The 21,085-nt window shown below is 39.6% G+C and overlaps 1 protein-coding gene across 1 annotated transcript in view; it reads left to right on the forward strand.

The window, feature by feature from the left end:
• The window catches only part of ANOS1 (anosmin 1), a 232,916-nt gene that overhangs the window by 144,727 nt on the left and 67,104 nt on the right, over positions 1–21,085 (forward strand). The window contains exons 5-6 of the mRNA XM_040338147.1: positions 5,414–5,598; positions 13,829–13,958. Coding sequence (XP_040194081.1) covers positions 5,414–5,598; positions 13,829–13,958 — 315 coding nt within the window. The remainder of the gene's footprint in view (positions 1–5,413; positions 5,599–13,828; positions 13,959–21,085) is intronic.

The raw sequence follows: 21,085 nt of genomic DNA on the forward strand, positions 1-21,085 counted from the left end.
ACTTAATTTTCTCGGCTCGTCGTAATGTTTTATGTCACCATATTCTTGACGGTCGGAATTTAGCGTGACCGTGTGTATGCAAGACAGCTTGAGCAGAATTCCGTCAGAAAAGCCTTCGGAGTTTAGTCCGACGGAAAAAACGGTCGTGTGTACAAGGTATTACAGAGATTCTCTTGAGTCCCTGTTTCCAACTTTACTCTTTGTCAGATTTATTATTTTCAGTTGGAGAAGAAAAGATGAACATTGCAGTGTAGTCTCAAAATGTATTACCTTTGTTTAAATAAAAAGATAATTTGAAGGGGGGAGAGTCTTTTTCTTATATGTAAATTGTTTTTTGTTCACAGTCTGTGAAAGCCAGCAAATACGTAGAGGACCAATATTTAAAAAAAATAAAAATAAGTTCTAACAAAATAGGACATGGTCAAGCAGGCAATATTTGTCATTTTTGAACTGCCCTGATTTAGGCAGAATCCTAATCTGTGTGGATTGGTTTACTCTTTTCTAAGTAAGTTCTAAAGGCTGATAAAATAAGACAAATGCAATGGACAAAGTGTGGAAACCTATAGCAACCAATCTGGGTTACTCTTTAGTTTACCTAGATAATTTGGACTATTCTCAAGCTGAATGATCCTTCATTCAGTGGATGATGTGCTCGAATAGACCCATTTTTTCACCTGATTAGAGCCAGAGGCTTCAAAATAGTGTGGGTTTGAGAATGCGAACCGGGTCTAATTTAAAGCAGGGTTAGGTTATACAAAAATTTCCCAAGCTTTGAACACCTCACAGGTTCAATCCATTGTCCAAAAATGGAAAGGGTATGGCACAACTGCAAACCTACCAAGACTTGGCCATCCACCTAAACTGACAGGCCAGGCAAGGAGAACATTAATCAGAGAAGCAGCCAAGAGGACCATGGTAACTCTGGAGGAGCTGCAGAGATCCACAGCTCAGGTGGCAGAATCTGTCCACAGGACAACTATTAGGCCGCGTACACACGATCAGTCAAAACCGATGAAAACGGACTGAAGGACCGTTTCATCGGTCCAAACCGATCATGTGTGGGCCCCATCGGTCAGTTATCCTTCGGTCAAAAAAAATGAGAACTTGCTTTAAAATTTGACCGATGGACGCCTAACCGATGGGTCAAAACCGATCGTTAGTATGCAAAAGCATCGGTCAAAAGGCAGCGCATGCTCAGAATCAAGTCGACGCATGCTTGGAAGCATTGAACTTGTTTTTTTTAGCACGTCGTGTGTTTTACGTCAGCGCGTTCTGACACGATCGTTTTTTTAACGATGGTGTGTAGGCACATCAGACCATCAGTCAGCTTCATCGGTTAACCGATGAAACGGTCCTTCAGTCCGTTCTCATCGGACGGACTGATCGTGTGTACAGGGCTTTAGTCGTGCACTCCACAAATCTGGCCTTTATGGAAGAGTGGCAAGAAGAACGCCATTGTTGAAAGAAAGCCATAAGAAGTCCCATTTGCAGTTTACGAGAAGCCATGTGAGGGACACAGAAAACATGTGGAAGAAGGTGCTCTTGTCAGATGAGACCAAAATATAACTTTTTGGCCTAAAAGCAAAACACTATGTGTGGTGGAAATCTAACACTGCACATCCCCCTGAACACACCATGCTTTTCTTCAGCAGGGAGAGGGAATCTGTTTAGAGTTGATGGGAAGATGGATGGAGCCAAACACAGGACAATCTTAGAAGAAAACCTGTTAGGCCCTGTACACACGATCAGTCCAAACTGATGAAAACGGACTGAAGTTCAGTTTCATCGGTTAACCGATGAAGCTGACTGATGGTCTGATGTGCCTACACACCATCAGTTCAAAAACCGTGTTTTTGGGACCGAAGGACAACAGACCGATGGGGCCTACACATGGTCGGTTTGGACCGATGAAACTGAACTTCAGTCCGTTTTCTTCAGTTTGGACTGATCGTGTGTACAGGGCCTTAGAGTCTGCAAAAGACTTAAGACTTCGGCTGAGGTTCCCCTTCCAGCCAGACAACGACCCTAAACATACAGCCAGTGGAATGGTTTAGATCAAAGCATTTTCATGTGTTAGAATCGCCCAGTCAAACTCCAGACCTAAATCCAATCGAGAATCTGTGGCAAGATTTAAAATTGCTGTTTACAGACGCTCTCCATCCAATTTATCAGAGCTTGAGCTATTTTGCAAAGAAGAATGGACAAACATGTCACTCTCTAGATGTGCAAAGCTGGTAGAGACATCCCCAAAAAGATTTGCAGCTGTAATTGCAGAGAAAGGTGGTTCTACAAAGTATCGGGGGGGGGGGGGGGGGCTCTGAATACAAATGCATACCACACTTTTCAGATATTTATTGATCTATTGATCTATCACATAAAATCCCAAGAAAATACACTTATGTTTTTGGTTGTAACATGACAAAATGTGGACATTTTCAAGGGGTATGAATATATCTGTACATCTGCTTTTATTGCAGGTAATGTAGTATATGATGTTTTGCTATTCATGCTCACTTTAAATTTGGTGCAAAATCACTAAAGAATAATATAAAATGAATGGCGCACATCTGGTGGAGCTGGCCACTCCTGTTTCTGCCGAAATACACTTGCACTTGTTACTTTTTTTTGTGCTCTTTGAATCCATATGTTGACAATTACACTCAACAAAGTAAGGCTGAATGATTTTCAATCAACCGAGTCCAATGGACCTTAATGCAAAGCAGATGGGGCATTTCTGCATGCAAATTGCAGAATTATTGCACATCATAATTAACGATGGAGTTTAAAGTGAACAAATTTAATCTGACATAGTTCATGATTCTCATCACATGGAGTTAGATTGGAAGGCTGCGTGCCTACGTGCAACATATGCAATGTTTACTCAAATAACAGATGTTTACCTTGAAACTCATGGCTTTGTCATTTTATACTAAAAACCGTACGAGCATTTACATTTGAATGGATTATTAGTTCTGGAAGAATTCACCAAACATTATATTCATATAAGAATAGATATATGCAATTTTCAACTTCATGTATACCTTGAAAAGGGAAGTAAAAAAACAAAACAAACAAACATTCATACTCACCTGTCCCCCTCCACATCTAAATTGAGAACTGAGCTTTTAAAGACCACTGATCGCTCAGTTCTCGGTTTTCAGTGAATTTTCAATGAATAGAGGGCTGGTGACTTCAGTCACTGTCTCTCTGCTCTGCGCCTCCAGTGCTCACTGGACTGCTGAGCTGTGGAGGGGGCAAGAGCAGCCGGCTCAGGCTCTCAGTGGTGCAATGAAAGTCAGGCATCTGGGTGGATCCTGACATTAACGTCGGGATCTCTCCAGAGTCTGGGCTTCAGCCAACAGTGGACTTTAGCCCGCTGTCAGCTGAATACGGGTCACAGGAGTGCAGAACTAAGTGTCTTTCTGTAACACACAGGAGAAATACATCAAAAAGAGCTTTGGCCATTTTTTTCCTTTAACTTAAAAATACAAATATTGTAGTGGTTATTATTATTATTATTATTATTATTATTATTATTATTATTATTATTATTAAAGGACACTTGTACTGAAAATTCTGTTTATCTGTCACTCTGATCCAATGGCTTTAATACTTTTTAGCTTGCTGGTCCATATCAAGCATGCAGCAAGTGACTTGACTAAATGAGTAAGAAAATATTAAAGTCGCAGATTCAGCATTAATACCAGGCTGCTAGCATTTTAAGAAGGAAATGTCAGCCTATGCTTGTGCTAATATGTCGTATAATTCAGTAAAGGAAATTCACATCAAACTTTGCCCCGCAAGGAAAAAATCAATTTTTCCCTTGAAAGTTGAGTTACCCTTTAAGGGCCGGTTCACACTGGTGCAATGTCCGGTCATGTTATGATTTGCACTGCACTGAAAATCACATGCGATCTCTGTGTGATGCAATTTCAGCCATAACGATCATATGGCTGAATTTGCATCAAACTCGCACAGGACCCTTTTTCTTGTCCGCCGCAGAATCAGATCACATGGGTGTTCACACCCAATGCGATCCGATTCCTGTCCGAGTTTGCAGATCGCACTGCGATGTGCAAACTGATTTGCACTTTGCAGGGGGCAGCACGGAAAGAGTCCCCGCCGGCTTGCGCCACACTGTTAGTGTAACACCAGTCTTATGGTGCGAACTGGTCAAATTAGTCTAGCACCCTAAAAAAGCAGCCGCACTCCTTCTGTTATACGGGTGGCTGGCATTCCTCAACTGTGGGGGTCAGTTTATTTTTTACCATTCCTGTCCCATTGCAGATATTTTCCTTCACTTTCTGCCCCATAGCCAAACAGGAAGTGAGAGGTAATCTATGCAAATAGAGGGAATTCATCCCCCCCTCCCAGGCCCTAAGAACTAGTGACCCCACTCGAAAATTTCAAGGTGGGTCCTAAACTGCAAGGGGTGTGGCCTTGACAGAAAGGGGTGGGTTGTATTTAAATTAGGGGTGTACGAGTTGAGTCAGGCCTAGGGCAGCACAAAACCTAAATACACTACTGGCGGGAACCCGCAGTGGATTCGCAGGGTTCCCGCATCGCTGCAGTGTGAACCGGCCCCGAAGGCCAAGTCCAACCAAAAACATTATTTTACTTTTGGATGGATGCAGGAATATTCAAACACATACCAGCTTTATTTATTTTTGTTTCTCCAGCCTTCCCTGTGCTTCACTATGAACAAGGTTCTTCTGCATCTCCTTAGGCCCCGTACACACGTCCGAGAAACTCGACGGGCAAAACACATCGTTTTGCTCATCGAGTTCCTTGTGAAGCCGAAATTTCCCATTGAACAATGAGGAAATAGAGAACATGTTCTCTATTTGGCCCGACGAGATCCTCATCGGCTTCCTCGGCCAAAAGTGTACACACGACCGGGTTTCTCGGCAGAATACGGCTCCGATCGAGTTTCTGGCTGAATTCTGCCGTGTCGTGTGTACGGGGCCTTAGTTGTGTACATAGTGTCACACTTCTGAAATCTATTAACATTTTTATTTTATTTTATATAGTCTTAAATGTGAAATCTTCTTTGTACTATTTGCTTCCATCACAAAAAAAAATGTTTTTTTTTTCTGTAGGAAACATTACACTCAAATTCAGCCTCAAACTAAGTAATTGTATGTTGATATTAGTAGCATAAAACATTGTTGAACATTTAAAAATCATCAAATGAATAATTATGAGAAGGACTTTTGTGCAATGGGAAATGTCTTTTGTTTAATGATCTGCTTTGATGTCTTTTATTTATAATGCGTTAAAATGAAGGAAAAAACTATTAAACAAATTGATATCAGGCACGTAGCCTCCAAGGGAGACCTTTCTGTCTTTGTGGTTGACATAGGCATGTCCAAGTGCGTGGAGGTTACAAGTTTAATTTTCTGCTGTGTTACAGGTGTTCCTTTGAAGCCAAGGAAGGAACTCAGCTTCAGTGAACTCCAACATGGAAATCTTGAAATTAAATGGTCTTCAAAATTCAACATTTCTGTTGAGCCAGTGATCTATGTGGTGCAGAAAAGATGGAATTATGGGATACATCCAAGTGAGGATGATGCCACACCATGGCAAACGGTTGCACAGGTTTGTCTGAGTTTCCTAAAGAGCATGTGTTATTTATGAATATGTCCAATTATTTTAGGGATATGATAAACACTTATAACAATAAACATATTATGATTGATTGCTGATATTCCATTATCTAATATTAGTGCTACATAAAGGAAGGAGCATTAAATATCTGTATACTTGTTCTGGGTTAGGGACTTCAAGTGAATCAAATGGTTTGATTTACAAAAGGCAAATAGGCTGTTTACTTTGCAAGGAATATTTCACTTTGCAAGGAAATTTGCAGCAGAGCTTAGTGAATGTGGAGAAATTTCACTTTGCAAAGACTACCAAATCACATGCAGGTGATAATATAAAACAGTAGTGTGGAGAAACAGCAGTACACTGATACTCCAAGTGAATGACTGTTCAGGGGGGGGGGGGTCTAAACATTTAAGGACAGGCAAACTGTTCTCCCAGCACAACCAGAAAACTGACTAGGGGTGCAACGGATCAAAAAACTCACGGATTGGATCGGTCCTTGGATCAGGAGTCACGGATCGGATCGTTTTTCGGATCAGCAATAAAGAAAAATTATGTGCTTGCATTTACCTAAATGATCATGACACTGTGCTAAGTGTTGCCAACTTACTGCCTTTTTAGAATTAAAATGTAGTTGAGTCCCATCTTCTCCATCCAGTGTGCTTGCCAGAGCCCAGAGTGACATGGCTTCCCGCCTCAGCGTGCTGACTACAGAAGTCAACACGCTGAGGCGGGGAGGCGTGTCACGCTGTGCTCTGGGCTCTGGCAAGCACACTGGGTGGAGCAAGATGGCCGCCGCTCCTGAGCTAGGCCGAATCCGGGGACTTTCCTAGGCTCCGGAGCGCTCCGCGGATCGCGGGGTGTGCCAATCCGAACGGGGTGACCGCTAAAACTGACCATGTTGGGATGGATGTTCTTTAATGCCTAGCATGGTCAGCTTGAAATAGGAAAGACGGGAGATTTCACACAAATGAAGCAATACAATGAAAACAGAATACTTTTTAACACAAGTACATGGCACAGCAGGCACATATCAGGAATATGAAGTGTTGAGGTAACATAGGGCCAAATCCTCAAAAGAGATACGACAGAGTAATTGCTGTTACTCCGTCGTATCCCTGGTCCTAACTATGGAACTGATCCACAGAATCAGTTTCCCATAGTTAGGACGAAGATCCGACATGTGTAATTGAATTACACTGTCAGATCTTAGGATGCCGCATCCGCCGCTGGGGGCTGGGGGCATTTTGCGTCGAAATGCCGCCTCGGGTATGCAAATTAGGACTTACGGAGATCCACAAAGCTTTTCAGCTTCGTTTTTTCTCCGTAAGTTATATTTTGCAAACGCAAAATTAGGGCTGCTTTTACAAGGTGTAAACTGTTTACACCTTGTAAAAACAGACCTTTCTTGCTCGCGACGCGATTTTTTTTTAATTTCAATTTCTTTTTTTTGGCGCTGTATCTTTTTTTTTACCCAACGCAACTTTATTGTCCTGTCGCAATCCACAAAGCCCGACGTAACGTAATTTCGCGCTATGCACGTCGGGAAAATGACGTCACGAGCATGCGCAGTACGGCCGGCGCGGGAGCGCGCCTCATTTAAATGGTAATTGCCCCCTGGAGAAGAGGAACGCCTTGCGCCGGCGGAATTTAAGTTACACCGCTGCAAATTCCCAGGTAAGTGCTTTGTGGATCGGGCACTAACTTGGGAAATTTGCGGCGGTGTAACTTAAATGGAAAAAGTTAAGTTACGCCGCCTGGCTGAGGATTTGGCCCATAGTCTTTAAAGCGGAGTTCCACCCAAAAGTGGAACTTCCACTTTAAGCACTCCTCGCCCCCTTACATACCACATTTGGCATGTAACTTCTTTTTTTGGGGGGGGGAGTGGGGGCTTCGTCATGAGTGGGACCTCCTCTCCCACTTCCTTCTCCCACCTACTGGCTGCCTAGGCGACTCCTCCTCTCCACCTAGGAAGCCCCTCCCTCTAGGCAATCTCCAGGTCCCAGAAGATCACATTTCCACTCCGAGCGCATAGCGCAGCCCGCGCATGCGCAGTGCATGCCCGGCCGGGAAGCCAAAAGCTGTCACGGCTAGGTGCCCAGAGTGGCAATGGAGGCACCGGCAGAGAGGAGGGGGAGAGGAGCAACACTCCAGGTGGCCGCATCGCTGGACCGTGGAACAAGTAATTGACTGTTTATTAAACGTCAGCAGCTACACTTTTTCTAGCTAATGACCTTCAATAAACATAAAAGCCTGGAACTCTGCTTTAATTGAGAGAGTGAATTTGCGCTTTTAATATCAGTCTCTAGTGAAGACAAAATAGGGGTTAATTTAGGGATTTTTTAAATTTATTTAATAAGTGAAATGGTACATCTGGCTCAATACTTTACCAGAACCATTTAAAATCCAGAGTAGAAAATTGCTTTTACATTACAGATATTTTAAAATGCTGCCAAGGTAAACCTAGAAAGGGGAGTAAAATGTTGTGGTTGATGGCTAGTCTATGAAGTGGGAGTTTTTGGCCTACTGTCAATACTAACTTTGTGTGGCCTTGCAAAAAAAGTCTCCAGTGATCTTTTTTACAATAAATTGGATGGTAAGTATGAACTTAAGTATTTTAACTGCCGCTTATGACAGGTCACAAGAAGTTAAAGCTAAACTGGACCTATAAAGGCCCCAATTATTAAAGTGTGATGTGAGCCGGGGTGAACCCGTATTCACTTCAACCATTCCGTTTTGGGAAGAAGACATTGTACATAAATTCTCCTGAACATTAATGGGTGTTTGAAGTGCACACAACACATCCAGATTATCAAACGAACATATCATTCTGTATGCTATCCTGAAAAGCGTATTAAATTGCCCAAAGGTTCTCTTTTTCCTTTTTTTTGCTTTTATTCTCCTTCAGCTTTGTTTCTCATTAATCTGTCTACACTTTTATTACCTTCTCATCTCTTCTTTACCCTGTTCTTGTATATTCAGGCTATTCTTAGTTTCCTTTCTAATTACCTATGACAATGATTCCTTTCTGAACAAAAATGTATAAAACCTTGAGTTCATTAAGCATATTGTAAATATGAATTAAACAGAAATAATATCAAGAATATCTGCTATTCTTTTAATTTGTCATTATATAGTAGATTACCAGTAATATGAAATGGATGACACATAGGGGTTGATTTACTAAATGCAAATCCACTTTGCACTACAAGTGCATTGAAAGTGCACTTGGAAGTGCAGTCACTGTAGATCTGAGGGGGACATGCATTAAAAGAAAAAAAAAAGCATTTTAGCTTGTACATGATTGGATGATAAAATCAGCAGAGCTTCCCCTTATTTCAGATCTTCCCCTCAGATCTACAGCGACTGAACTTCCAAGTGCACTTGCAGTGCACTTGTAGTGCAAAGTGGATTTGCCTTTCGTAAATAACCCCCACAATACTTGGAATACCAGTGCTGAACATGATTTCCATTGAATATGTATTGCTCCCTGGCTGTACTACCACCTAAAAATATGTCACATTTTTGGCTGGTCAACATACTGGAATCTATGGGGGTTATTTACGAATGGCAAATGAATTGCAGTGGATTGTGTTAATGTAATAAGAAATGTCATTTAATTTTTTCTATATGTAGCGCCTATGTACCTTACAGTACTGGTGCTATCTAAATTTATGTGTAGATCAGAGTGTAGTTAAACTCTGATCCAGATTGTTAGTAGCAAAATGCGGGCTCTGTCTCCGCTTGGCTGTGCTGTGAGTCCATTCTGCTGTACTGGGGTGTTCTTCCAGCCCCGGTGCTGCAGGTGGCAGCAGTGGAGTCGAGGCTTGGTTGCTCTTCCCAGCAGCCAATCACGGGGTTTGTCCCCGCTGTGCATGCTGGGAGGGGTGTTTATGGGACAGACGCCATTGGTTCTGGGTTCTTCTTCGTCCAGTGTGGCACCCACCACGGTGCCCCGGCGCTATGGCCTACCTGGCTGGGGCATGCGTGCCACACGGTGTTCCTGGTTCCGGGGCCATGCTAACCCGGAGCATCTGAACAGTGACGGGGACTCAGTGATTGACTGGGTTCCCATTCTTGAAGATCGAAAGCTGTACTGCTGTTTGGTGGGGAGTCGGTCTGAGGAGCGCCATTGAGAGGCTGGCGGTCCAAAAGGGCCTGGATAAACCACCGGGGATCAAGGTAGCCAGACACAGAGGGATTGATCACCTGTCGGTCTCCACTGGGGGTAATGGTACATATAAATTAGGGTATAGAAATCATGTTTCCCTGTTGCTGTAAACTGAAGTTATGTATTCTATTGGTTGCCTTATACACCCTATTTAATGTACCTTAAAGAACTTTTGAAGTCCCTCAGCCTTTTATATAATTGAAGAACATTTGAAGGCCCTCAGCCTTTTAAATTTGTGTTTACTGCTCCTTTGCATGTATTTTTGAAACCATCATCCCCAGAATTACCTCTCTATTCAAACTAATTGATAAACATCAGGCCTAACCATAGTAGTCTATCCCTATCCTTACTAGGTGCATCCAGGTGTACTGTATACAAACATGGCCATATATCTGACAGGGATTACGAAGCACTGTGCCATAGCTAGTATTGCTCTGTATACACTGGATCATGAATGCAAATGAATGGCAAACAGAGGATTGTTTGTGGCTTTAATAATTTGATGTTACAATTTCAAATTCCTGTAATGAAATAATGAATAATTTGATGTTAAAATAATGTGTACTTAATAAGCAAGTTTGCAGGAGACCTCCAATGTCTCAAAATCACATCCTTAAATTATACGCATATAGCAACTTTCAGAAAATGAGAACTTGCTTAGGGCTTGGCATGTCTCCTATGGGATGTCGCTCAGTTTTAGAGATAGCTTGCAACACAGCAACACTGTGCTGTGGGATGAGGAAGGTAGCCTGCATGTTTGTCCTATATGTGAAAGATCATGTTTTTAATAGGAAGCTGCAGTGTTGGGTCATGGTGGTCAACGAAATGTATGGTGTTGCAGTATAGGGTTGATGCTAACTATCTGTAGTGTTATTTTGCCTGGTAAAGGCATGTTAAAGGTTTGCTTTAATGCTTACCTACTGTGTAGTCTTTTGTCCTCAGATGGGCAGGTAATTAATTAACACTGTTTCATCTGTCCCGATGACTGAAATGACTTGTGAGGAGCAATTCATATCAATTAGCATTGATATAACTCATTACTAATGAACAAAACCTTCAGAGCTTAATACATAAGCCCTTTTAAACGTGTTTTTTTTTGCAACAGGTCAGTTGGAACTATGGTGGATTAATGTTAGCAGAGATCTCAGTCAACTCTATGCTGTTTTATGTATCTCATTGCCATTCCATGTGTCAGCTGCTCAATAAGCATTGGCCATTAAGACTGGGTTCACACTGATACGACACTATAGTCATCCGACTTTCATCCTACTTTGCTCTGCGACATCAGTCCTACATTGATCCTACATCCATCCAACTTTCATGAACAGGATACTACTTTGATCCGACTTTGTGATACTATGCTTTGTGATTGAACATGTTAAACACCCCTCACAAAGGGGTTAATGTTAGTTAACATGTGCTGAGTAGAGAAGAAAAAAGAGAGCAAATGGAGAAATGGAGAATTGTAAGGACTCCGCAGTTCTGGAACTCAAATGACCTTGTTTGGTTTCTAATCTACTCGCTTATATTTAATCAAACAGATACATTAAACTAATGTAGTCCTTTCACAGTCTTTTTTTTATAAATCCATTGATTCCTAGCCCCATCCTAGATGGCCAAATAAAACACATTTGCAGGAGTAATGCTTGGATGGCGAGACTGAAATAATAAATGGAAGCCATTCCAATAATACTGCTTAGTTTTATACATAGTAAATGATCAATTATGTGGTAAGGAAAACAATTTAAATGTATATAGAGCTACACAAAAGAGTATTTGAGCCTGTTACATGGGTTATAAATATACATGACCCTATGCAGTTTTTTTTACAACAATTTTTAATGGAAAGTTATGTTTTATTGATGTTGGACAAAGCAAACTGCAGCTGTTTTACTAATACACCAGTGTTGAACCTTATAGAAATGTGGTACAGCACTGAGCAAGGTTCTTTGCAAATATATAAAAAAAATCTACATAATCATTTGACCATCACTAAAGGCTCACTCAAGACAACTTGTCAGGTTTTTGACTGTTAAGTGTAGTCAGACCAGTGGTATATGGTTTTCAGTTAGTTTCTACAAGCTACTGCAGTTTGTTAGATGTCATTTGGATTAAATGGCCTTCTTTTGACAAAATATTTGTAAGCAATATGTCAGAAGTGAGGGTTTTCTTGCCAGAACTGAACTGTGAGGGATTTAATGACAACAACAATAATGAACATTAACAAGCTTTGGAAGTTCTTGCTATTTCTCCTAGAGGCTTTTCCAACATGTGGGTACATTCTTGTGACTGATGAGTGATTGTTGCTTTTTCCTCATAAAAAAGGAAACAGATCCTTCAGTGCACATGTCTATGCTCATCATCACCTATCAAGGCACACAATTGTGGCGGGTCCAGCTATAGCAAGCAGTTCTCTAGGTCAGGGTTTCTCAACCTTTTTTCAGCCAAGGCACCCTTTAAAATTATAGATAATCTCAGGGCACCCTTTAAAATCATGGACAGTTTTGAGGCACCCCATTCTAAAAGGTAAAAAACTATTTTAATCATCCACTCATAGGACACCCAATGCTAGAGGTGATTCTTCCAAAGCAAATACACTTTTGCACACTGGTACTGACTAGTATTCCAATGTTTCTGTTCTCTCTCAATTTCTCCCCACCAGTCACTTAATGTCACCCCAGTTCTGAAGAAGAGGGGAACAGGAAGGTCAAACAAGGCTGTTGTTGTGACCTACATCCTCCTTATTAACTGTGACATCATTGGTTGTTAGGATGCCAGTGTCTAGAAAGTCATGATGCATAATGAAAAGCTGTGGCTTTGTGTAACTAAAAGTATCGATCCACCCGCTGGCTTGTATACAATTTTAAATACATTTTTAGGCATTTTGCCAAGGCACCCCTGAAGAAACCTCAAGGCACCCCAGGTTGCCTGGGCACCCTTGTTGACAAAGGCTGCTTTAGGTTGTTAGTGAGAGATTAATACAATTATGACCACCCTTATATACATAATATTATTATTATTATTATTATTATTATTATTATTATTATTATACAAAACTGTGCACTGCATTACGCTTAGTGCACAGCAAGACTTGCATAAATACATGAAATGCTATTATTAGGATTCCAGCTAAAAAAAAAATCCTTATAATAAAAGGAAACACAGAGCATAGTTTTATTGTTGAGTGATGGTAAAATCAGGTGATAGAATTAAAATAGTTAATTCATTATATAGATACATATTGAAGGGTAGGTGCATTCCTGATGGCATATACAAAGGTAATCTATATGAAGGGTGGAGCACAATAGAAGTCCTAAAGGGAATGGGTCAGAAATATTGATCTGTAATGAAGAAAGGCACTTATGACAGGAGACAAGTTTCTGGATAAGTGTATGTATGGAAAATTGATGCAAGGTCCGACAAAGAGGAGCCGTTTGTGAGAATTTGTTATTTCTAGTTGAGCCGCAGTATTCATATCATTAACAAAATAGTTTTTAATGAATATAAAAAAACTGTGTTTTAGTAGACAAGAAGGGATACGACTGAAAATGTACCAATACTTTAGTGGTAACAGTCATAAAAAAACAGTTATGTTATTATCAACTTGCATGGATGATGGTGGTTTTAATCATTTCAGTATTTTATATCTCTTTGGCACTTTTTTCTGTTTATTCTAAAAGAGATTTAGCAGAGGTTCTGTCTTTTTTAATGTCTGTTTGTACTTTTAGGTGCCTTTAAACATGTATAAATAAAGGTTTATTTCTTATCCTATGAAGCTCTAGTGATTAGTACTGTAACTGCTTACATAGGAGTTAGTGCAGTGTATCAGCTATATACCACGCATATGCTGTTTTAAGCTTCTTTTTGGACCATTTGGGGAGTTTTCTTGTGAGATTTACCAGCAGTGTGATAGCATTACTCTGGCATTGAGAATTCCCTGCTAAGACATTTAAAAGATATAATCGGTTAGGTGATAACAATCCTCAAACATGCAAAACGTATACATAGACGTTTGCTATTTTTTTAATCAAAGTGTGTCATTTTCTTATTTAGACTACAGATGAAAGGATACAACTTCCTGATGTTAGACCGAGCAGGTGGTATCAGTTTCGAGTCGCTGCTGTGAATGTCCATGGAACACGAGGCTTTACGGCACCCAGCAAACATTTCCGTTCATCTAAAGGTTAGTAGTACCCATAAAGTCATAGCGGTGTACAGATTGAATCCATGGGGCTGATTTAGTATAGAAAAATAGGATATTCACGCAAGAGAATTTTTCCTTAGTTCATTGAATGAGATGAATCTCTGCTGACTTTCATCATCCAATCATGGTTTTTTTTCTGTCACATGAGAAAGAGAAATTCCCTTGCTAAGTGAGCACTTCACACTACATTACTTTTAGCCATACCTCCCAGCTGCCCCTCATTTGAATGGACGATTTTCCTTCTCAGTTGTTCCTGTTTTTGGATGAATCTGTAGGCCTCTATAGTAAATGCAATACTTAACTACCAAACATGTTATACTACACTAAACCTTTCACACAAACCTTTTAAATCACATCACATCATTGTTAGAAAAAAAAGCCAGTACAATGGAAACATGTTTATGAATAAGGTACGTTTGTGTTTAAACAAGCGCAACTGCCCCAACCTATAACTAGCCTTAGCCGCAAGGAGCACATGGAAGGGAAACACATGTTAAACAACAACAAAGAAAAATTCCCAGCTCAATTTACCAACCATCCTACAACTAACTGAATTGTCCTGTCCAGTTCACGTTAAAAACAAGGGTTTCATTTGCAAATACATGTGTAAGCTGCAGAGGCCGCGACAAGGTACCCCAGTATTATCTACAGTCCTAACTCTATACATTTTGAGATGCTCCATAGTAGCAACACATATATAATAATGGATAGATTGAGGTATGCCTGGAGGGAGCCCACCCCTTCTTAAAGGTGCAAGGGCGCACTGGATGCCCAGCATATAGTGCAATGGCAGCAAAGTTGTCCAGTGCACCCCCTCACTAAAAAAATAACAGTAAAAACAAACATTAGCTGCCCCAACATCTAACTGGCCTTAACAGCAAGGAGCACATGGAGCACTGTGTTGTTGTTTGACGCATGTCAAACAACAACAAAGAAAAATTCAAAGCTCTACTTACTAACCAGCATTCAACCAACCAAATTGTCCTGTATAACAGTTCACGTTAAAAACAGGGTTTAGTTTGCACATATTTGCAAATACTTTTTTTTTAGCCAATCATTTAATTCTTTATGCCACATAAATAGAGGCATGGCAGGGGCGTGTCCTTATCCTACACATTTGGTGCTAATGGGTGTCCCTATTCTCATCTACACAGCTGTGAAGATATTATCTCAGACCTGGTTGACACCTATGCTTTTTTAGTGCATTTTCAGAAAATAATTACAGTCCATTTAACATGGTTTCCTATGGGTCACGTTCACATCTGTAAATTTTATGGAAAGGGCAAGGGACTTTTTTCTGGTTCCATAGACTTCAATGGATAAAAAATGTGTTTTGAAAAACCCAAAATGCACCTGGAATATGCAAACTGCAACCTGCATAGGTGTGAACCAGGCCATACTGTGGTTTATGTATCCTTGGCAGAGCAACACAGGGCATCACATGTATTAATGATCATAGCACATACAGCATATCAGAATATAAGACATGCAAGACCAGCTCCCTATAATTCAGGGGAGGAATGGGCTAGAGGGCATTTGAAGATACTTTACTATTCGTAAATCTTATTCGTAGAGCAGGACACACAAACAATGACATATGCAGGGCATTGTTTGTGTGATCACAGGGCGTACCTGTGATCACAGCAGAGGTAAGTCTTCCAGCAGAATTTCACTTGGAGAAGTCATATGACCAATATTGAGAGCTACATGGGAAGCTGATGCTTGGACAGTAAAGAGTAAAAAAGGAACACCCACTTTTTTTTATCACGCTCGTTAATTACAGAAACACCATTGCAAACACCATTGCAAACTTTGCGTGAAATGCTTTTTTTTAAGCAAATAGAAATCTGTGTGCTCCCAGTTCAAGGGTCCCCAGTCCTTCTCCGCCGGAAGTGATGATGTAGGTGAAATTTAAGCATGTAAATCACAGTAGAATGCACTTGGAAGGTTAACTTAAAGGTATTCTAAGATCTTGTTTAATTACAATTGCTACAACATACAGTATAATTGATTTGATTTAATAATTGAATTGAATTTTCTTTTTAGTTATACAATAATTTTGCATAGATCAGCTACATAATTGGTTTCTTGAGTTGAAAATCCTGACTTACCAGCCATAACTTTATGTTTGAATGGCATCTTTTCTGCGAATGCACATTTTTCACTTATGAATTTCTCAGTCACTGTCTATTCTTCTCAGTCTATAATCTGTTTAACTGCAAGTGACAGTTTCTCATCAGCAACTTGTATTTCTAGTTTTAGTTGAAAATGTTTTTGTAGTAATGTTTGTGTCTTAAAGAACAAGAAAAAGACAAGTTGATTTACGTCATATTTAACATATAAATGGCAGTAAGATAAAAATAGGTATTCTATTTTTCATTTAACAACAATAAGCATTTTCAAGTGTTCTCTTTTGCCCTATATTACTTCATTGATATTGCTTCATTGACGTGACCTTATTCTTATATTTCCATAAGTCATTATGATTATACGTAAAGCTGTACTCCATGAAGTCTGGAAAAATATGTGTCTCAAGAGCAGAGAGCAGAGCCAGCAATACATACATGTTTATCTTACCCTCCAATCATGCACAAGAAATAACCCCTGTTTACATGATTTGGTATTCAAAATAAATAAAGTTTCACTTTATTCACTAAGCTAAGTAAGCAATCATTATGCTAGGTGAAAACTAACCTTGATAAGTAAGAGTTTAAGCTGCTGCTTTTCGCAATGCATGTCTATGAGTAAGCTGACCCATTAAAGTGCATGTTCTGTGATGCTGATATTTTATCTCAACAGTTGTTGTGCAGTCAGGCAGAGTCATTGTAGTAGAAAATGTATTTGATCTTCAGTGGCTAATAACAAAAGTATAGGAAAGAAAACTGTTAAAATTACATAAAAAAAATACTTTTTAAGATAAACACTAAATAATAACTCCAAATATGTGAATAGATCATACATTTTATTTAAATTAGCCATTAGATCTAAGAGACGTGGTCTTAATTTTTTTTGTCATTATTTTAAAAGCCACTTTAGTGTAGCGTATTTCACAATTATACAGTGACCGGCCGATATATTACACACAGTACAGATATGTTTTTCATTAAAAACCCACCTTCTTTACTATAACTAACATGGTGTGCTGCTGTGAAAGAATTAATAATGAATACATTAAAAAAAAAACTTTCCCCAACCTCCCATCTTAACACATCTGGGACTTAAGCTGGCCAAACATTATACAATTTTTTTTGTTCACTTGCCGGCATTGCAAGTGTGGACATTTGGCTGTGACAGCTTGTGACTACACACCTTGAATGGCTAGGCACTCTTCTGGGAACGTGTCTCAGAAGATTGCAAGAAGGGAGGGGGGAAGGAGGAGTCACCTAGGCGGCACAAGCAGAAGTGGGAGCTGGGTACCTGTCAAAAATAGGTACCCATTCGCTCCCCTGCCCCCCAAAAAAATGACATGCCAAATGTGGCATGTCAGGGGGCGAAGAGTCCTTAACCTCCCTGGCGGTATGATTCTTTCAGAAAAAAGTGCTGAAAGCGGTACCATTATTTGCAAGGAAATTTGGCGTTTTATATTGTAGGTCTGTAATTTTTAGGAATAACTCACTTAAATCTGACCAAACAAGAGACTAGTAGGCATCCCGGGTATGACATTTTTTTAAAAACAAAATTATAAATTATAATATAATAAATAATTATAAATAATTATAACAAGTAATAATATAATTATAATAAAAATTATTCAATAATGTAATCAGATCAAAATCACTGAAATTTGCTCAGTTGCAGAATTGTTGCTGTCATTATGTTTTTTTTTTTTATGACGAATTTCCCCACAAATCGCTATCGCACAATTCTGCAAGTGATTATAATTTATTATCGCTGTTTTCTAGCTGCTCTAAAACCATTTTTGACATAAAGGGACACTTTTGGTTGCTATGGACAATCTACAGTTTGCAGGGAGAAAGAACAGTTTTTATTATATAAAAGAACATGTAGGGCACTGGGCAGACCACTAGGGACAAGGGGGGTGTGTATTTTTTACATACAGTACTGTAATCTATAAGATTACAATATACTGTATGTATAGTGTTTGTTTACGTTTTTGAATTTGGCGCCGTTCTCCGCTCCCGTGCGTCGTAACGTCGCAGGGAACGGAGATCGGCGGCACAGGAGGACACTGTGTAAATTGAGCGAGCACCCGCTCGCTCACACAGCGCGGTGGCATCGCTGGATCCAGGGACAAGGTAAGTAACTTTGTCTGCTGCTGCAGCGAGGCAAGCCCGAGTCTGACTCGGGGTTACCGCTTTTGGTATGGAAATCTCACCCCGAGTCAGACTCGGGAATACCGCCAGGGGGGTTAAAGAGGAAGTTTTACTTTTGGGTGGAACTCCGCTTTAAATGTATAATATTGAGGAGATGTATGAAATATATATATTTTTTTTGCCCTGACCTACATTTTAAGCAGAGTTTCATTTAAGAAAAACAAGTTAAAATAACTGAAGACATCCTACTGAAAAAAATTGCTTTGGGTTTCCAGAAAATATTCCTATGCAGCTGATTTTATTAAATTAATTGTATGTTATTTTTATATAATTTTAACCTCTGTGAACAAACTGTAATAACTCATAATAACACAAAGTACATTTTGTGTTCAGGAAGTATTTAGCTTTACTCAGTTCAAGTAAATGGCAGGTCAAATGTTAGCATATATCAACCACTTTCTAGCCATTATCTGCTCTCAGAGGCACCAGTTAACTATTAAACATGGACACAACAAAAGAATCAATATATTACTTGGGCAACACTCACTTATCAAGTTAATGTATCCACTAAGGCATTGACTGTGGGCTAGATAGTAAAGTTACAAATGCAGTGAATAGTTGGCTGGCCAGATGCAATTATGAAATACATTTGTAAGCTATCATTCTCTTAAAATCAATCACTTGTAGGTGTCACAACATAAAACCACACATGAATTATGTGTGTGTCTGGTTTTATGGAATAGCTGCTACAAGCTATGTAAATGAAATGGTTTCAAATATAGCCTGACATAGTAATTATTTAAGTATATACATTGAAAATTTCAAGACCACCAAAATGTAAGCAGACTAGCAGCATAATAAGGACAAATTCATCTGTTTTATTGATCAGCCCCAAAGAAACTTTGACATTAAAACAATCAAAATGTAATGATAGTCACTCCGGGGTTGATTTGCTAAAACTGGAAGGTGCAGAATCTGGTGCAGCCCTGCATTGTAGCCAATTGACTTCTAACTTCAGCTTGTTAAATTAAAGCAGAGTTCCAGTCTCCTAGCCAAAATGATCCTAATTACATCATTGAGATCGTTGTAATTCACCATAACTGCAATGGATATTGCTGGCCATGTTCACATTAGAATTACTTACTAGATGATGATTTCTCTTTACTTTGTTGATTCCAGTTGTGGCCATGAAGGCTGTGGGAAGCTGAAGCCAGCCTGGCTTAATTTCCTAGATTTTGTGCAGCTGGCTACCCAGCATACACCTCGCGCCTACGCAATAATGACACTGCCGGCATGCTTTGTTACCAGCCAGGAAATCTTGCAACTTCTGGGATCAATGACATAGATATCCCAGGAGTCAAGGGGACAGGCTGATGACGTAGTCATCTAGGTGGTCGCGACCAGAAGTCACAGGGAAGATTATTGAGAAAAAGTTACTAATTTTAAAAAAATAGTGCTTTAAGCTTTGACAAGAAAAAAAGAAAAAACTGCACCAGATTTTGCACTTTCCAGTTTTAGTAAATCAACCCCACTGCATCAATAATGAAATCATCAACAGTACACTTGCAACTGCTAAATTTTGCAAGGCCTCTACAAGTAGTAATAGATGTGCCAAGTCTGTTGGAATGCCACTTAGTAGTGTGACAGCTGTGGCCTTATCTAATGTCAGGGACCTGGTCTATGCCACAATGCAATCTTAACAAATCTACCACTGAAGGTGAACCTGTTGTTTTTGTCATCTCCAGAAGCCTTGACAGATTTTTCTATTGCTTTTTTAAAGCTTCAGGCTAAGTTACATGCTTTTGGCAGTTTTAAATACACTGCCTTATTCATAGTGGAAATCAAGTTTTGATATAATATATTGTGATGCACATGTTGGTGTAACTTGTGTATTATTTTAACCATACCACATGGTTGGAAGTAGTTCCCTTGGTGGCACCATTTCAGTATTCAGGTGCTCACGATTCTCTTTAGCCTACTTACATTCTGTTTTTTTCATCTACTTATTACCATATTGTTGAATTCAGTGGCCCCATGAGCACAAGCAATAAGAATTCTCTTGATGAATGTGTATAATTAATGTGCAATGCAGCCATCTTTCACTGGTACTGCCGTACCATACAATCAATGGATCAAGGTTAAAACTTGCATTATGTTTATTAAACATACAACAGAAAAATCATATTCTCCTGTAGTCCACTGTTTATATTCCACGGCTCATTGGAATTGCATACATTTTAACATTAGATGTTTTGATCATGCCTCATAATGTATAGGATCTAATATCATGCACAGTCATGTCAGACAATAGACACTCAAGACATAATGCATGATTGGCAATGACTTAAACAAATACCAGTGCAAAATATATCATTAAAATATAACGGATAGCATTACAGAACCTACCATTTTTACTTGCTTTTACGTATAGGCTTCCTGGCTGCCATCCTCATTGTTCCTGGCTCATAAGTCGGTGAACAAGAACAAGAATGCAGCCAACAAAATCTGAAATGTTTGAAGTTTAAACAATAGACTCAACACATTTCACATTCGCATGCTGCTTCCTCAGGAGCTTAGTAATATAATATCTACATAGTATAATATCTATATAGTATACAATAATGGGCAAAATTTTAATATCCACATCATGAGTATAACATTTAAATACATATGACATACAAATAGTTCCCTAGTGAAACTTAGCACAGTCTGGTTCAAAACACTATACTTAGAACCAACCTGGCATTTCCCATGGCACACTCTACCTCCGCATGGGAGTGACTACCTTCAAACAAGAGGACATTAGAGTACACACAGAGGCTACCCATCAGC

The sequence above is a fragment of the Rana temporaria genome, chromosome 2 (genome assembly GCF_905171775.1).
Source record: "Rana temporaria chromosome 2, aRanTem1.1, whole genome shotgun sequence".
Classification (NCBI taxonomy): Eukaryota; Metazoa; Chordata; class Amphibia; order Anura; family Ranidae; genus Rana; species Rana temporaria.